The sequence below is a fragment of the Trichechus manatus genome, unplaced genomic scaffold, assembly GCF_000243295.1.
Source record: "Trichechus manatus latirostris isolate Lorelei unplaced genomic scaffold, TriManLat1.0 scaffold00069, whole genome shotgun sequence".
Taxonomy (NCBI): domain Eukaryota; kingdom Metazoa; phylum Chordata; class Mammalia; order Sirenia; family Trichechidae; genus Trichechus; species Trichechus manatus.
In genome coordinates this window covers 7725905-7739231 of record NW_004444005.1, presented here as the reverse complement: position 1 = coordinate 7739231, position 13327 = coordinate 7725905, and the positions used below count along the sequence as shown (strand labels likewise).

The following is a 13327-nucleotide window of genomic DNA, read 5'->3' as shown; positions in this document are numbered from 1 at the left end:
TCCTTTGTCATTGTCTTGATTACATCTAACACAACTATCATATTACATCCATAAACACCGAAGAAGGGAGGAAAGTAAGTTCCTGTAACTTACTTTTGTGATAATTCTTTACTGTTTCACTACTGTAGTTCACCTATCTCATGAAATACAGAACATGTGCTTCAATGAGTGATGTAATACTCAAAGTACTGGTTTTAAAATCTTTAAAAGACTACAAATAAGCTATAAATTATACTGCATGTTACCTGTCAACAGGGATTCCTGTTCCGTTTGCAGTTCACGAAAAAGAAGAATCAAATCAACAGCAACGCCAATTGTATCCAAGTTCCTGCATTATGTTTAAAAAAAAAAAAAGACAAAATTAAATACATTCCTTTTCTTAAAACTGTACTTCGAATGATAATTCAATGAACGGTGCTAACAGTATCGGTTAATAGTTCCTATAATTGGCTGAACAATGGCCCCCAAAGACATCCATATCCTACCTCAGAATATTTTACCTTACATGGCAATGTAATCACCAGGGTACTGATAAGAGGGATGCAGGGGGGTCAGAGTCAAGGAGAAGGAGATGTAAGAACAGAAGCAGAGGTTGGAGTGACGCCAGTGCTGGAAGAGGGCCATGAATCAAGGAATGTGGGTGGCCTCTGGAAGTGAAAGAGGCAAGGGAATGGATTCTCCTCTAGAGTCTCCAGAAGGAACGAAGCCCTGTCAACCCATTTTATATTTCTGAATTCCAGAACAGTAAAATAATAAACTCTCACGTGTCGGTCAGTTTGTCATACTGTGGGGGCTTCCATGTTGCTGTGATGCTGGAAGCTATGCCACTGGTATTCAAATACCAGCAGGGTCACCCATGGCAGACAGGTTTCAGCTGAGCTTCCAGACTAAGCCAGACTGGGAAGAAGGACCCGGCAGTCTACTTCTGAAAAGATTTAGCCAGTGAAAACCTTATGAATAGCAGCAGAACACTGTTTGATACAGTGCTGAAAAATGAGCCCTCAGGTTGGAAGGCACTCTAAAGACAACTGGGGAGGAACTGCCTCCTCAAAGTAGAGTTGACCTTAATGACGTGGATGAAGTCAAGCTTCGGGGACCTTCATTTGCTGATGTGGCACGACTCAAAATGAGAAGAAACAGCTGCAAACATCCATTAATGATCAGAATGCGGAATGTACAAAGTATGAAACTAGGAAAATTGTAAGTCATCAAAAATGAAATGGAATGCATAAACATTGATATCCTAGGTATTAGTGAGCTGAAATGGACTGGTACGGGCCATTCTGAATCAGACAACCATATGGTCTACTAAGCCAGGAATGACAAGTTGAAGAGGAACGGCGTTGCATTCATCATCAAAAAGAACATTTCAAAATCTATCCTGAAGTACAATGCTGTCAGTGAGAGAATAATATCCACATGCCTACAAGAAGACCAGTTAATATGACTACTATTCAAATTTACACACTAATCACTAAGGCCAAAGATGAAGAAATTGAAGATTTTAACCTACTTCTGAAGTCTGAAATTGATCGAACATGCAATCAGGATGCATTGATAATTACTGGAGATTGGAATGTGAAAGTCGGAAATAAAGAAGAAGGATCGGTAGTTGGAAAATACGGCCTTGGTGATAGAAACAATGCCAGAGATCGCATGACAGGATTTTGCAAGACCAACGACTTCTTCATTGCAAATACCTTTTTTCACCAACATGAATGGGACTATAATGTGGACCTCGCCAGACAGAACACACAGGAATCAAACTGACTACATCTGGGGAAAGAGACAATGGAAAAGCTCAATATGATCAGTCAGAACAAGGCCAGGGGCCGACTGTGGAACAGATCATCAATTGCTCATCCACAAGTTCAAGTTGAAACAGAAGAAAATTAGAAGAAGACGAGAGCCAAAGTACGACCTTGAGTACATCCCACCTAAATTTAGAGACCACCTCAAGAATAGATTTGACACACTGAACACTAACAACCAAAGGCCAGATGAGCTGTGGAATGACATCAAGGACATCATACATGAAGCAAGCAAGAGGGCATTAAGAAGACAGGAAAGAAAGAAAGGACCAAAATGGATGTCAGAAGAGACTCTGAAACTTGGTCTTGAACACTGAGTAGCTAAACCAAAATGAAGAAATGAGGAAGTAAAAGAGCCGAACAGAAGATTTCAAAGGGCGGCTGGAGATGACAAAGTAAAGTATTACAACGACATGTATAAAGATCTGGAGTTAGAAAACCAAAAGGGAAGAACACGCCTGGTGTTTCTCAAGCTGAAAGAACTGAAGAGAAAATTCAAGCTTCGAGTTGAAGGATTCTATGGGAAAATATTAAACAACACAAGGGACATCAAAAGAAGATGGGAGGAATACACAGAGTCACTGTACCAAAAAGGACTGGTTGACGTTCAACCATTCAGGAGGTACCATATAAGCAGGAACCAACAGTACTGAAGGAAGAAGTCCAAGCTGCAGTGAAGGCAGTGGTGAAAAACAAGTCTCCAGAATTGGCGAAATATCGATTAAAATGTTTCAACAAAAAGATGAAGTGCTAGAAGTACTCACTCATCTATGCCAAGAAATTTGTAAGATAGCTACCTGGCCAACCAACTGGAAGAGATCTATATTTATGCCTATTCCCAAGAAAGGTGATCCAACTGAATGCGGAAATTATCGAACAATATCATTAATATCACACGCAAGTAAAAATTTGCTGAAGATCATTCAAAAGCGGCTGCAGCAGTACATCGACAGGGAACTGCCAGAAATTCAGGCCAGATTAAGAAGAGGACGCAGAACCAGGGATATCACTGCTGATGTCAGATGGATCTGGCTGAAAGCAGAGAATACCAGAAAGATGTTTACCTGTGTTTTATTCAATATACAAAGGCATTTGACTGTGTGGATCATAACAAATTATGGATAACATTACAAAGAATGGGAATTCCAGAACACTTAATTGTGCTCATGAGGAACCTGTACATAGATCAAGAGGCAGTCATTCAAACAGAACAAGGAAATACTGTGTGGTTTAAAGTTAGGAAAGGTGTGCATCAGGGTTGTATCCTTTCACCATACTTATCCAATCTGTATGCTGAGCAGATAATCTGAGAAGCTGGACTATGTGAAGTAGAACAGGGCATCAGGATTGGAGGAAGACTCATTAACAACCTGTGTTATGCAGGTGACACAACCTTGCTTGCTTAAAGTGAAGAGGACTTGAAGCACTTACTGATGAAGATCAAAGACCACAGCCTTCAGTATGGATTACATCTCAACATAAGAAAAATAAAAATCCTCATAACTGGACCTATAAGCAATATCATGATAAACAGGGAAAAAGCTGAAGTTGTCAAGGATTTCATTTTACTTTGCTCTACAATCAACACCTATTGAGACAGTAGTCAAGAAATCAACTTGATGATTCATAGCAAGGTCTTTCAGACATTAATGTGAGTTATCCAGGCACAGTCCTATAAGGATAACTGGCTTTTAAAAAAATTATGTCAGGTAAAAATCAGGTAAAAAATTCATCGATTTTATTCAGTTAGGAGATTTAGCTCCAAAAAAATAAGCCATACTACTCATGCTTTATTGTTCAGTAGAGATGAATTTGGTCTGAACAGTAATTTTTATATATAAAAGGAAGTATCTACAGAAAAATGTGCACCGCAGAAACACAAGAGACGTATTGTTGCATTATTTCCCTTGGTGACCAGTAATTTTCCTAAGGAAGAGTGTAACTGATAGTAAATTGTTGAAACAATAAATGTTTTTAAAAACACCTTTTGAGATTAAAAAAAAATAAAAAAAAGAAATCAAAAGACACATTGCATTGGGCAAATCTGCTGCAAAAGACCTCTTTAAAATGTTAAAAAGCAAAGATGGCACCTTGAAGACTAAGAAGTGTCTGACCCAAGCCATGGTGTTTTCAATCACCTCATATGCATGTGAAAACTGGACAATGAATAAAGACGACAGAAGAAGAATTGACACCTTTGAATTGCGGTGTTGGAGAAGAATACTGAATATACCACAGACTGCCAAAAGAACGAACAAATCTGTCTTGGAAGAAGTACAACCAGAATACTCCTGAGAAGCGAGGATGGCAAGAGTACGTCTCACACACCTTGTACATGTTGTCAGGAGGGATCAGTCCCTGGAGAAGGACATCATGCTTGGTAAAGTAGTGGGTCAGCAAACAAGAGGAAGACCCTCAATGAAATGGACTGTCACAGCCGCTGCAACAATGGGCTTAAGCATAACAACGATTGTGAAGATGGCACAGGACTGGGCAGTGTTTCGTTCTGTTGTACATAGGGTTGCTATGAGTCGGAACCAACTCGATGACACCTAACAACAACAACAAAATAATAAATGTGTGTTGTTTTAAGCCACTAAGTTTACGGTGATTTGTTACAGCAGTAAGAGGAAACTAATACAGACTCTGGTACCAGAAGTGGGGTGCTGCTGTAACAAATACCTAAAAGTTTGGAAATGGCTTTGGAATTTGGAAATGGCTTTGGAATTTGGCAATGGGTAGAAGCTGGCAGAATTCTGAGGAGCATGATAGAAAAAGCCTAGACTGCCTTGAACAGAATGTTAGTAGAAATATGGATACTGAAGTTTCTGCTAGTGAGGGCTCAGAAGAAAACAAGAAGCATGTTACTGGAAACTGGAGGAAAGGCGACCCTTGTTATATAGTGGCAGAAAAAGCTTAGCTGAATTGTGTACTGCAGTTACGGGGGAAGCAAAACTTACGAACGACAAACTTGGATACTTAGCTAAGGAGATTTCAAAGCAAAATGTTGAAGGTACAGCCTGGTTTCTTCTTGCTGCTTACAGTAAAACGCAGGATGAAAGAGATCAATAGAGGGAAGAACTAAGCATTAAAAAGGAATCAGTTCATAATGATTTGGGAAATTCTCAGACTTTCCAAATTTCAGAAGATACTAAACCGAGGAGATTCACTGTCAGGAAAGCATGCTATGGAGAGAAAGCCAAGTGTGTGGCTAAACAACCTTTTGCTAGTGCCTCAGATGGATCAAAAAGTCAGGGTATTCGGTCATACAGAGGACTCACTGTAGGGATTAGGCACGTGATTCATGGATTACCCTCAGCCATCTCAGCATAAACCAGGAATAGAAACGGGATTAACCAGGAAAGATCTGTGGAAGACCCTCTTGTCTAACGGTGTAAACCCCCATAACATACATAGAATACCCACAAGGTTTCTGAGAATATTACTACAGTAGAAACACTGTCAACTTGGACTCAAAGGAACAGAGAAAGGATGAAATGAAAGAAGGTTGGCAAACTCCCAAAATTCTACACGCAGGAAACAGGCTGATAAAACTACTCAGCTGCAAATATACGCTACCCTTCGAAAAAAAGGAAGGATGACTTTCTGGGCAGAGCTGAGAGCCCAGAGTGCACTGCCTCAAGCCGCAGAGGATTATTCCCAGGCCTTGAAACCTAATAGTTTGCCCAACTGGCTTCTGAAATTGCTTGGGACTGGTGACTTAATTTTTCCTTCCATTTTCTCCCTTTTTGAAGGATGTCAATAATTATTATCCTATGCCAGTCCCACACCGTATTTTGAAAGCAGATAACTTGTTTCTAATTTCACAGATCCACAGATGAAGAGTTTTGCCCCAAGAGGGATCATACCCAGAGTCTCACTCATATGTAATTTAGATGACTGAGATGATGAGATTGCGACTTTTGATCTAATGAGACTTAGATAAATTTTGAACTTGAGTTTATGCTGCAATGGGACAAAAATTTGGGGGACTTTGGGATAGGGTAAATATACTTTGCATATGGAACAGATGTGTATCTTTGGGGGCCACAGGGCAGACTGTGGTAGTCCAAATAATGGCCCTCCCAAAGATATACACGTCCTAATCCCCAGAACCTATGAATATGTTACATTATATGGCAAAAGAGACTTTTTAGATGTGATTAAGAATCTTGAGATGGGGAGATTATTCTGGACTACCTGGGTAGGCCTAATGTAATCACAAGGGCCTTTATAAGAGGGTCAGAATCAGAGAGACTGGAAGGTGCTATGATGCTGGTTTTAAAGATGGAGGATGGGGCCATGAGCCAAGGAAAGCTGGAGGCCTCCAGAACTTAGAAAAGGCAAGGAAATGGATTCTCCCCTAGAGCCTCCAGAAGGAAACAGCCCTGTCGACAACCTGACACCCAGCCCAGTGAGAATGATTTTGGACTTTTGAACTCTAGAACTGTAAGATAATACATTTCTGTTCTTTTAAGCCACTAAATTTGTGGTAATTTATTCCAGCAGCAACAGAAAACTAATATAGTTCCCTACTTTCTTCACTTCTCTCAAGGTAAATGAGAATCAAATCAAGATATTCACTACTAAAAAAGAATCCTGATCTGAATGGATGAAATTCCAGAACCCTGTGTAAAGCCCTAGCACTAATGGAAGAAGCCTGCAGAGCGCCAGGGTCAGCATGCACATGGCTAGGTCCTCTCCCCCTTCCCCAAGGCCAGGTGGTCAGAAAGCCACTGCTCCTTCTCTCTTCTTCCACGCGTACGGCTGGTGGGAAAAGGTGGCTCAGCAACTGCCTCCCAGAAAAGAGGCTGCTCCACCTCTTTCTTCTCGCTCTTGCTTCTACACACACAGATGGTTACCAGAAAGTAAATGGGCTCGTTTCTGTATGGCCAGCAAGTTAAGAATGGTTTTTATAATTTTTTTAATGGTTAGAAAAAAATCAAAAGAGCATAATTTCATGACAGTGAAAATTTTATGAAATTCAAATTCCCATGTCCATAAATAAAGTCTTATTGGAACCCAGCCATACTCATTCATTCATGGATTGTCTATGACTGTTGCTATAATGTAACAGTTAAAAAATTGCGACAAAGATCATATGGCCCACAAAGCCTGAAGTATTTAACTATTTGGCCCTTTACAGAAAAAGTATACCAATCCCTGCAACAGGGGTTATATTACATGCAGAGGCAACTGCTTTGAACAGTTTTCTTTGAGTATTTTCTGAAATTTCGTATGACTCAGAGACTGTTTGCTTTGCTCTATTACACCCCGTTCCATATACCCTTGGCAAAGTCTACCCTAAGTACGACGTTCAGACAGAAGATGTGAAAAGATCTAGGCCTTAATGGCATCACCCACGCTGATCAACTTCTTAATAACTTAAAACACCAGATAAATGTATGTTGGTGTTCTGAATCTGAATCCTGACTGGCTTGGAAACACTGGCTTTAGTTAAGGCTGGCCACAAAGTCCTTAGCTAGAATTTTTGTTATACTTTCCGACTAGAAAACGTCTCTTCCTAAGCTGATGCCCTAAATGGTTGGAATTTCCCTTTGAAAATCAACAGTGAATAATAATACAATCCTAGAAGGTAAGAGGCAGAAAATGAAGCCTCCTGTAAGTGTTTATTTTAGCCCGATCGTAAGTTGCCTGCAATAAAGACACCATGACTGCACAGTTAAACCAGCCCTTGCCCTGATGGCCCTGCCAGAGACAGCCGATACTAGGAATGGTTAGCTTTGTGAGAGTGGAGAATTTTATTTGCCATAGTATTTATTTTTCTGTTTGGATTTTTATAGCTTGCATATATGTTACCTTCACAATCAAAAAAGAAAACAAGAATAAATTGTTTTAAAAGAACATTAAGATTATCATAAACTTCTATTTCCCTCAATACTGAGGCAGGGGCAGAAACATTTAATATTTACTGAGCAAACCAAGTGCCTAAGCTTTGTTAGGCATTTTGATTTTAGGGATGAAGCAATCGTACACTACCAGGGCCAATGTGTATGTCTTGGGATAGTTATGGCAGACTGCTTTTTAGCTTAGACTTTAGAGTCTGATAGTTTGGAGCCAGAGAGAACATTCTAAGCTCTCTCATTTACTGAAAGAGTGACTCTCAGGCAAGATATTTAACCTCTCTGAGTCAGTTTCTTCTTTTGTAAAAATGGAAAAATTATAGTATACCATGCCATAGGTTTGTTCTAAGGATTAAACAAGATACTGCAAGTAAAGCACCTGGGACAAAGCCTGGTGCTTAGGAAAGGCTCACCAAATGTTCACTTCCTTCCCTACCGAGGCTAGTTAAGCACTAAGCCAACAGTCTGTTCTAAGGCTCTCCTTTTCCTCCCCCATCACACTAGAGGGCCTCCCTTCCTGGGAAGAGAACAATCCAAACTATACTGCTGGCCCACTGCTTCTAGCACACAGGCAACAGTCAAAACACTGTTTATTCTTATCAAGCTTATTATTGCTTCTATCCATTTATCTGAAAATGGATGGCAGGTTCGGTTTAGTATTGAAGTCAAACAACTCTAGCTTTTTTCTCCTCCCTTTTGATCTTAAACCGCTCATTAATCATATCAAAGCCTCAGGGACAGGACTGTCTAGGCAGCGAAGTGCTTCTGGGCCAGTCCACCTTCACTCATCACAGCAGTGACAGGGGGCCCGGAGGCCGTGTCTACATTCAAGTCCAGGAAGGGCGAGGCGAGCATCCTCTGTGTGGCTCCAGACTTTACCTCAAGTACAAATTTTTAATAAAAAGTAGATTTCATAAAATCAAAGAGGAAAGGTGCTCAGTTCTGAGAGGAGAGAGTAACATGGAAAAAAACCAAGAACAGTACCAGGCAACTCTGTGGCTATTTTTTTAACTGTTTTTAAAAACGTGCATGTCGTAAAATCGGTGAAAGTAGAATCTGCAACATTACACACTCTTGAGGAAACAAGGGCCATCTTTTAAGTTTATAAAACAGGCTACTTGTTCAACGTAAACACAAGGGTAACTGATGAAAACATTTACAACTATGAAAAGTGAGGTCCGTAACCGCATATACATTTAAGGAGGCAGAATCTAGAATTAAAGAATCAAAATGGAATTCTTATCACTGTGCTATATACCAAACCAAATACCTGAAAACACATTATAAATACAAGTAAGAAATCTAAGTAACCCCTAAGGTTAAACGTACACTATTACATATTGTACCACTGCAGCGTGGTTTAAGAGTCTCCCATGGCAAGACATGTAATGGACTTCTCCCAGAGATGAAAAGGATGGTCTTGTAAAGAGAAAAGGTAATGCCATAATACCATTTAGCATTAACAATTCCTAACAAAGAAACGCACAGACACAGCCAGCATGCACATATACAAGGAAATACAATCACAGGTACTTATGGAACTACGAAGAATACTACCTGATTGAATCCTGGTTCACAGAACACTCAATGCAAGCATTTCGGAGACATCTGAAGCATTCTGTTATTAACTGCAGGCTGGAAGCTACATGTTCCGCTTGGGATGGATCTCTGCAGGCCAGTTCAATATCATGAGAAGACTTCTTTAAGATACCCAGGACTCTTTGGAAGATACTCCTGGGTGCTGTTTCTCTGAAAGAAGATAATATTCTTCGTTACTAACCAGAGGGAACAAAAACACCTCATTTCCAAATGCCCTATTCAGAAAACAGCTTGCATCTACTAGTGTGAGGAGGTGGGCTGGGCTTTTCTCTTCCAGTTCCTTAATTTACAATACACACACACACACACAAATGTTACATATACTGAGTGCTTACTGTGCCTTTCATGTATTATCTCACTGAATCTTTGCAATAACCTTACAAAGTCAATACTGTCATCTCCACTCAAGAGTCTGACTTTAGTATTTCCACGTCCTATGACAACCCAAATCCCAGTTCAGGCGACCGCTCAGGCTTATGAATCTGCCCTTCATCAGAACAGAACGTCCGCATTTTATGTTCTAGACAGAGAGTATAACCTTGGCCTCTGCCACCCAGTATGTACCTAAAGTTCAGTTATGAGAGACATTCCTGAAGGGCTGCCTGGAGGCCAAGTTCGCCGTCCTATCGCTAGCTCCCCGAGAAGGTGGGTAACATGAGCACGTAACTTACACATATTCAACTATGCAGCTGAGAGAGACAAAGAGAGAGGATTTAAAGTGTGCCAGCTCTTCCACCAAGAGCGGACACCCAGGGGAGAAAGAGGAACTGGTGGCTGTCCCCTCAGGGCATCTCAGTTCCCACACGTCTCGGGCCAGGAGTACTGCTGCACTGGGTATTATTCCAGAGCTACAAAGACAAGAATTTTTTTGTGCAACATGGCACCAAAATGCAAACCAACTTCCTCATTTTACAAATCCCCTAAAGAAAGGGCAATCTGTTAAGAGAAAGGCGATGCTAGAGCAGAAATGCTGTGCTGGACCATTTAAGAGAGAATTCTGACACACACATTTTTACCTTACGCGCCCACTGTGGAATCTGACTGCACACCACCCCACATTTTACCCTTGGATTAAGCCAGGCCATCAAGGAGCTGCACATCTGCACAGAACTGTTGTGGTGGTGGTGTGTGCAGTCGAGTCGATTCTAACTGTAGCGACTCTATAGGACACTGCTGAACCTCCCCACTGGGTTTTCTAGGCTGTCATCTTTACGGAGGGAGCCCCCGTGCCACAGGGGTTAAACGTTCGGCCACTAACCAAAAGGTTCGCAGTTTGAATCCAGCAGCCGCTCTTTGGAAACCCTATGGGGCAGTTCTACTCTGTCCTACAGGGTTGCTATGAGTCGGAATCAACTCGACGGCAACGGGTTTGGCCTTCATCTTTACAGAAGTAGGTTGCCAGGTCTTTTCTCCCACACAGGGGCTGGGTGGTTCGAACCGCCGGCCTCTCAGTCAGCACTTATCCCTTAACCACAATGCCGCCAGGGCTTTTACACAGAACTGTTGACGGGGAATTGCCTGACTCACCGTGCTTGCTCAGGTGCTGGTGAAGACACTCTGAACGCCTCCTCTACAAGAGCTCAGAGGAGATGTTTCCCTTGAGTCCAAGTACGATGAGTACTTACAGTCCAAGTGCTGTGTTTTCATCTTAAGTCTAGACAATATAAGTCACAGTATTTATCATGTTTCCCTCTCTGTCTGGGCCTTTAAAAAGCCCAGAGTCAAATTTGTAACCCACCTATAACAAGATGAATCCCACGGCACAACTCTGAATACTAACTTTACTTTTCCTATTCAGCTTTTCTCTTCTCCCCAATTTCCTCACTTACCTTTAGTTTGATTGTATTATATTATTTTTTAAGGTATCTCAGATTTGCTTTTGGAAAGAGGCAGAGTACAGATTGATGAAAGTTTGTGGAACCGCATATAAAATAAAATGATTTGCCCATGCCTTCCTCAGTCAGCCCACTCTAAATGTGGATCACGAAGCTTTGAATCGGTATCTGCGACTCAGTGACCAACAAAAACAGTGAAATTCAAGAGTAGCTTTAATCGTGCCTCGATCACTGTATGAAACAATTAAGTATATAAGCCATCTTCAGGGACTGTATTACAATAAAAAGTACACCGACTACTAACACCCTCGAGAGAGCTTTAAGGAGCACTAAACACACCGCAAACACGAACACACTAAGAAAATACTCGAGGGTTAGAACACTGAAAAGAACATCAAGAGCGATGGCAATTTCCACAACAGATAAATCTAATTACCCCTATCTGCCCAATCTGCATGAAGTTTTGCTGATGTTTATTATTTAACCTTACAGTCAAATCAAAGTAGAGCTGTGACAACTAAAATAATGCCTCTTTATTCTATCAAGATGGCTAAGAAATGTGGATTTATATGTATCTACGATAAACAACATATTTCACTGGGCAAATCTGCTGCAAAAACCTATTTGAAGTGTTAAAAAGCAAAGATGTCACCTTGAGGACTAAGGTGCACCTGACCCAAGCTATGGTGTTTTCAATAGCTTCATAGGCATGTGAAAGCTGGATGATGAATGAGGAAGACGGAAGAAGAATCAATGTCTTTGAATTATGGTGTTGGTGAAAATACTGAATATACCATGGACTACCAAAAGAACAAAAAATCTGTCTTGGAAGAAGTACAATCAGAATGCTCCTTAGAAGCAAGGATGGCAAGACTATGTCTCATACTTTGGACATGTTATCAAGAGGGACCAGTCCCTGGAGAAAGACATCATGCTTGGTAAATTAGAGGGTCAGCGAAAAAGAGGAAGACCCTCAATGAGATGGACTGACACAGTGGCTGCAACAATGGGCTCGAGCATAATAACGATTGTGGGGACTGGGCAGTATTTTGTTCTGTTGTACACGGAGTCACTATGAATCGGGACCGACCTGACGGCACCTAACAACATGATAAAGATGCCAATATGATTTCTTTCAGCTGATCCTTTGCAATCTACATCTCACCACGGGTACTACTTACTACCTTCCCGTTGGGAACCATGTTCCCCGATGTCTCTACTTGAAATCTTATCTCTGTTTCACCCATGATTGATAGCTAGCATAGCAAAAGCTTTGAATCCAACTATGGTAAACTTGACACGATAGAACAAAAGCACTGTTGTTAGGAAAACTGCACAACCAATATTCCAAATACAGAATAGTTAGTTCATGAACTAGCCTTCTGTGAATCATTTCCAATATTACATGTTAATTTGTCATATATGTACCATCCTTCTATCCTTTACTATACTTTAACCAAAAGGAAAATGTTTAACTGAGCTGAGGCCAATCAAAAGATTGCTGAAATCCAAGTAACTATAATAAGTTACTAAAGTGTAATCATGGCAGAACCTATTAGGCACACAATAATTCCCATGTGCAGTATAAACAGAAAATAATTTAGGGTTGTGATCACTGTCATTTGCTGTCCCAAGAAGGCACAACCATGGGATTCCTGAAAAGATCAAGCAAGCACTTTCATGCCCTCCACCAGAATGCTCTTTCCACACCATTCCCACCCAGTTCTCTGCCTAAAAGAATCTTGCTTTTCCTTCTAGGCCTTACTGAAAAATCTCAGCCCTGGTGAAACTCCTCTGCTACTCCAGGCAAAATGGTTTCCCATCTTTATGCTCCACTGGAGCTTTGTTCATAAGATTCGAATAACATTTATCCACATCAGACTGTATTTACTTATCCTGTTTACCTCCCTAGCTAGCCTGTGAGTCCCTTGAAAACAGGCCATCTTAATTCTTTCTGTATCTCTAGGGCCCAGAACTGGCATTCATTAAGTGTATTTGTTCAATCCAAACAAATATAGCAATGAGACCATTCACATACTTAAGAGTGGCTTCGTATATGATCCAAATTTACTGAGCATGTACTCTGAGCCAGGCACCAGTCCGATGTGAACAGTGAAGGGAAATATTTATATATATATATATATATACATATATATATACATATATATATATACACACACACACATATATATTATTGTACTTTAGATGAAGGTTTACA

At 40.7% G+C, this 13327-nt stretch overlaps 1 protein-coding gene across 1 annotated transcript in view; it reads right to left on the bottom strand.

The window, feature by feature from the left end:
* Positions 1-13327, bottom strand: part of ATXN10 (ataxin 10) — a 207959-nt gene that overhangs the window by 172639 nt on the left and 21993 nt on the right. Inside the window, exons 2-3 of the mRNA XM_023734618.1 lie at positions 9233-9424; positions 246-328 (exon numbers count right to left, since the gene is read on the bottom strand). Coding sequence (XP_023590386.1) covers positions 246-328; positions 9233-9424 — 275 coding nt within the window. The remainder of the gene's footprint in view (positions 1-245; positions 329-9232; positions 9425-13327) is intronic.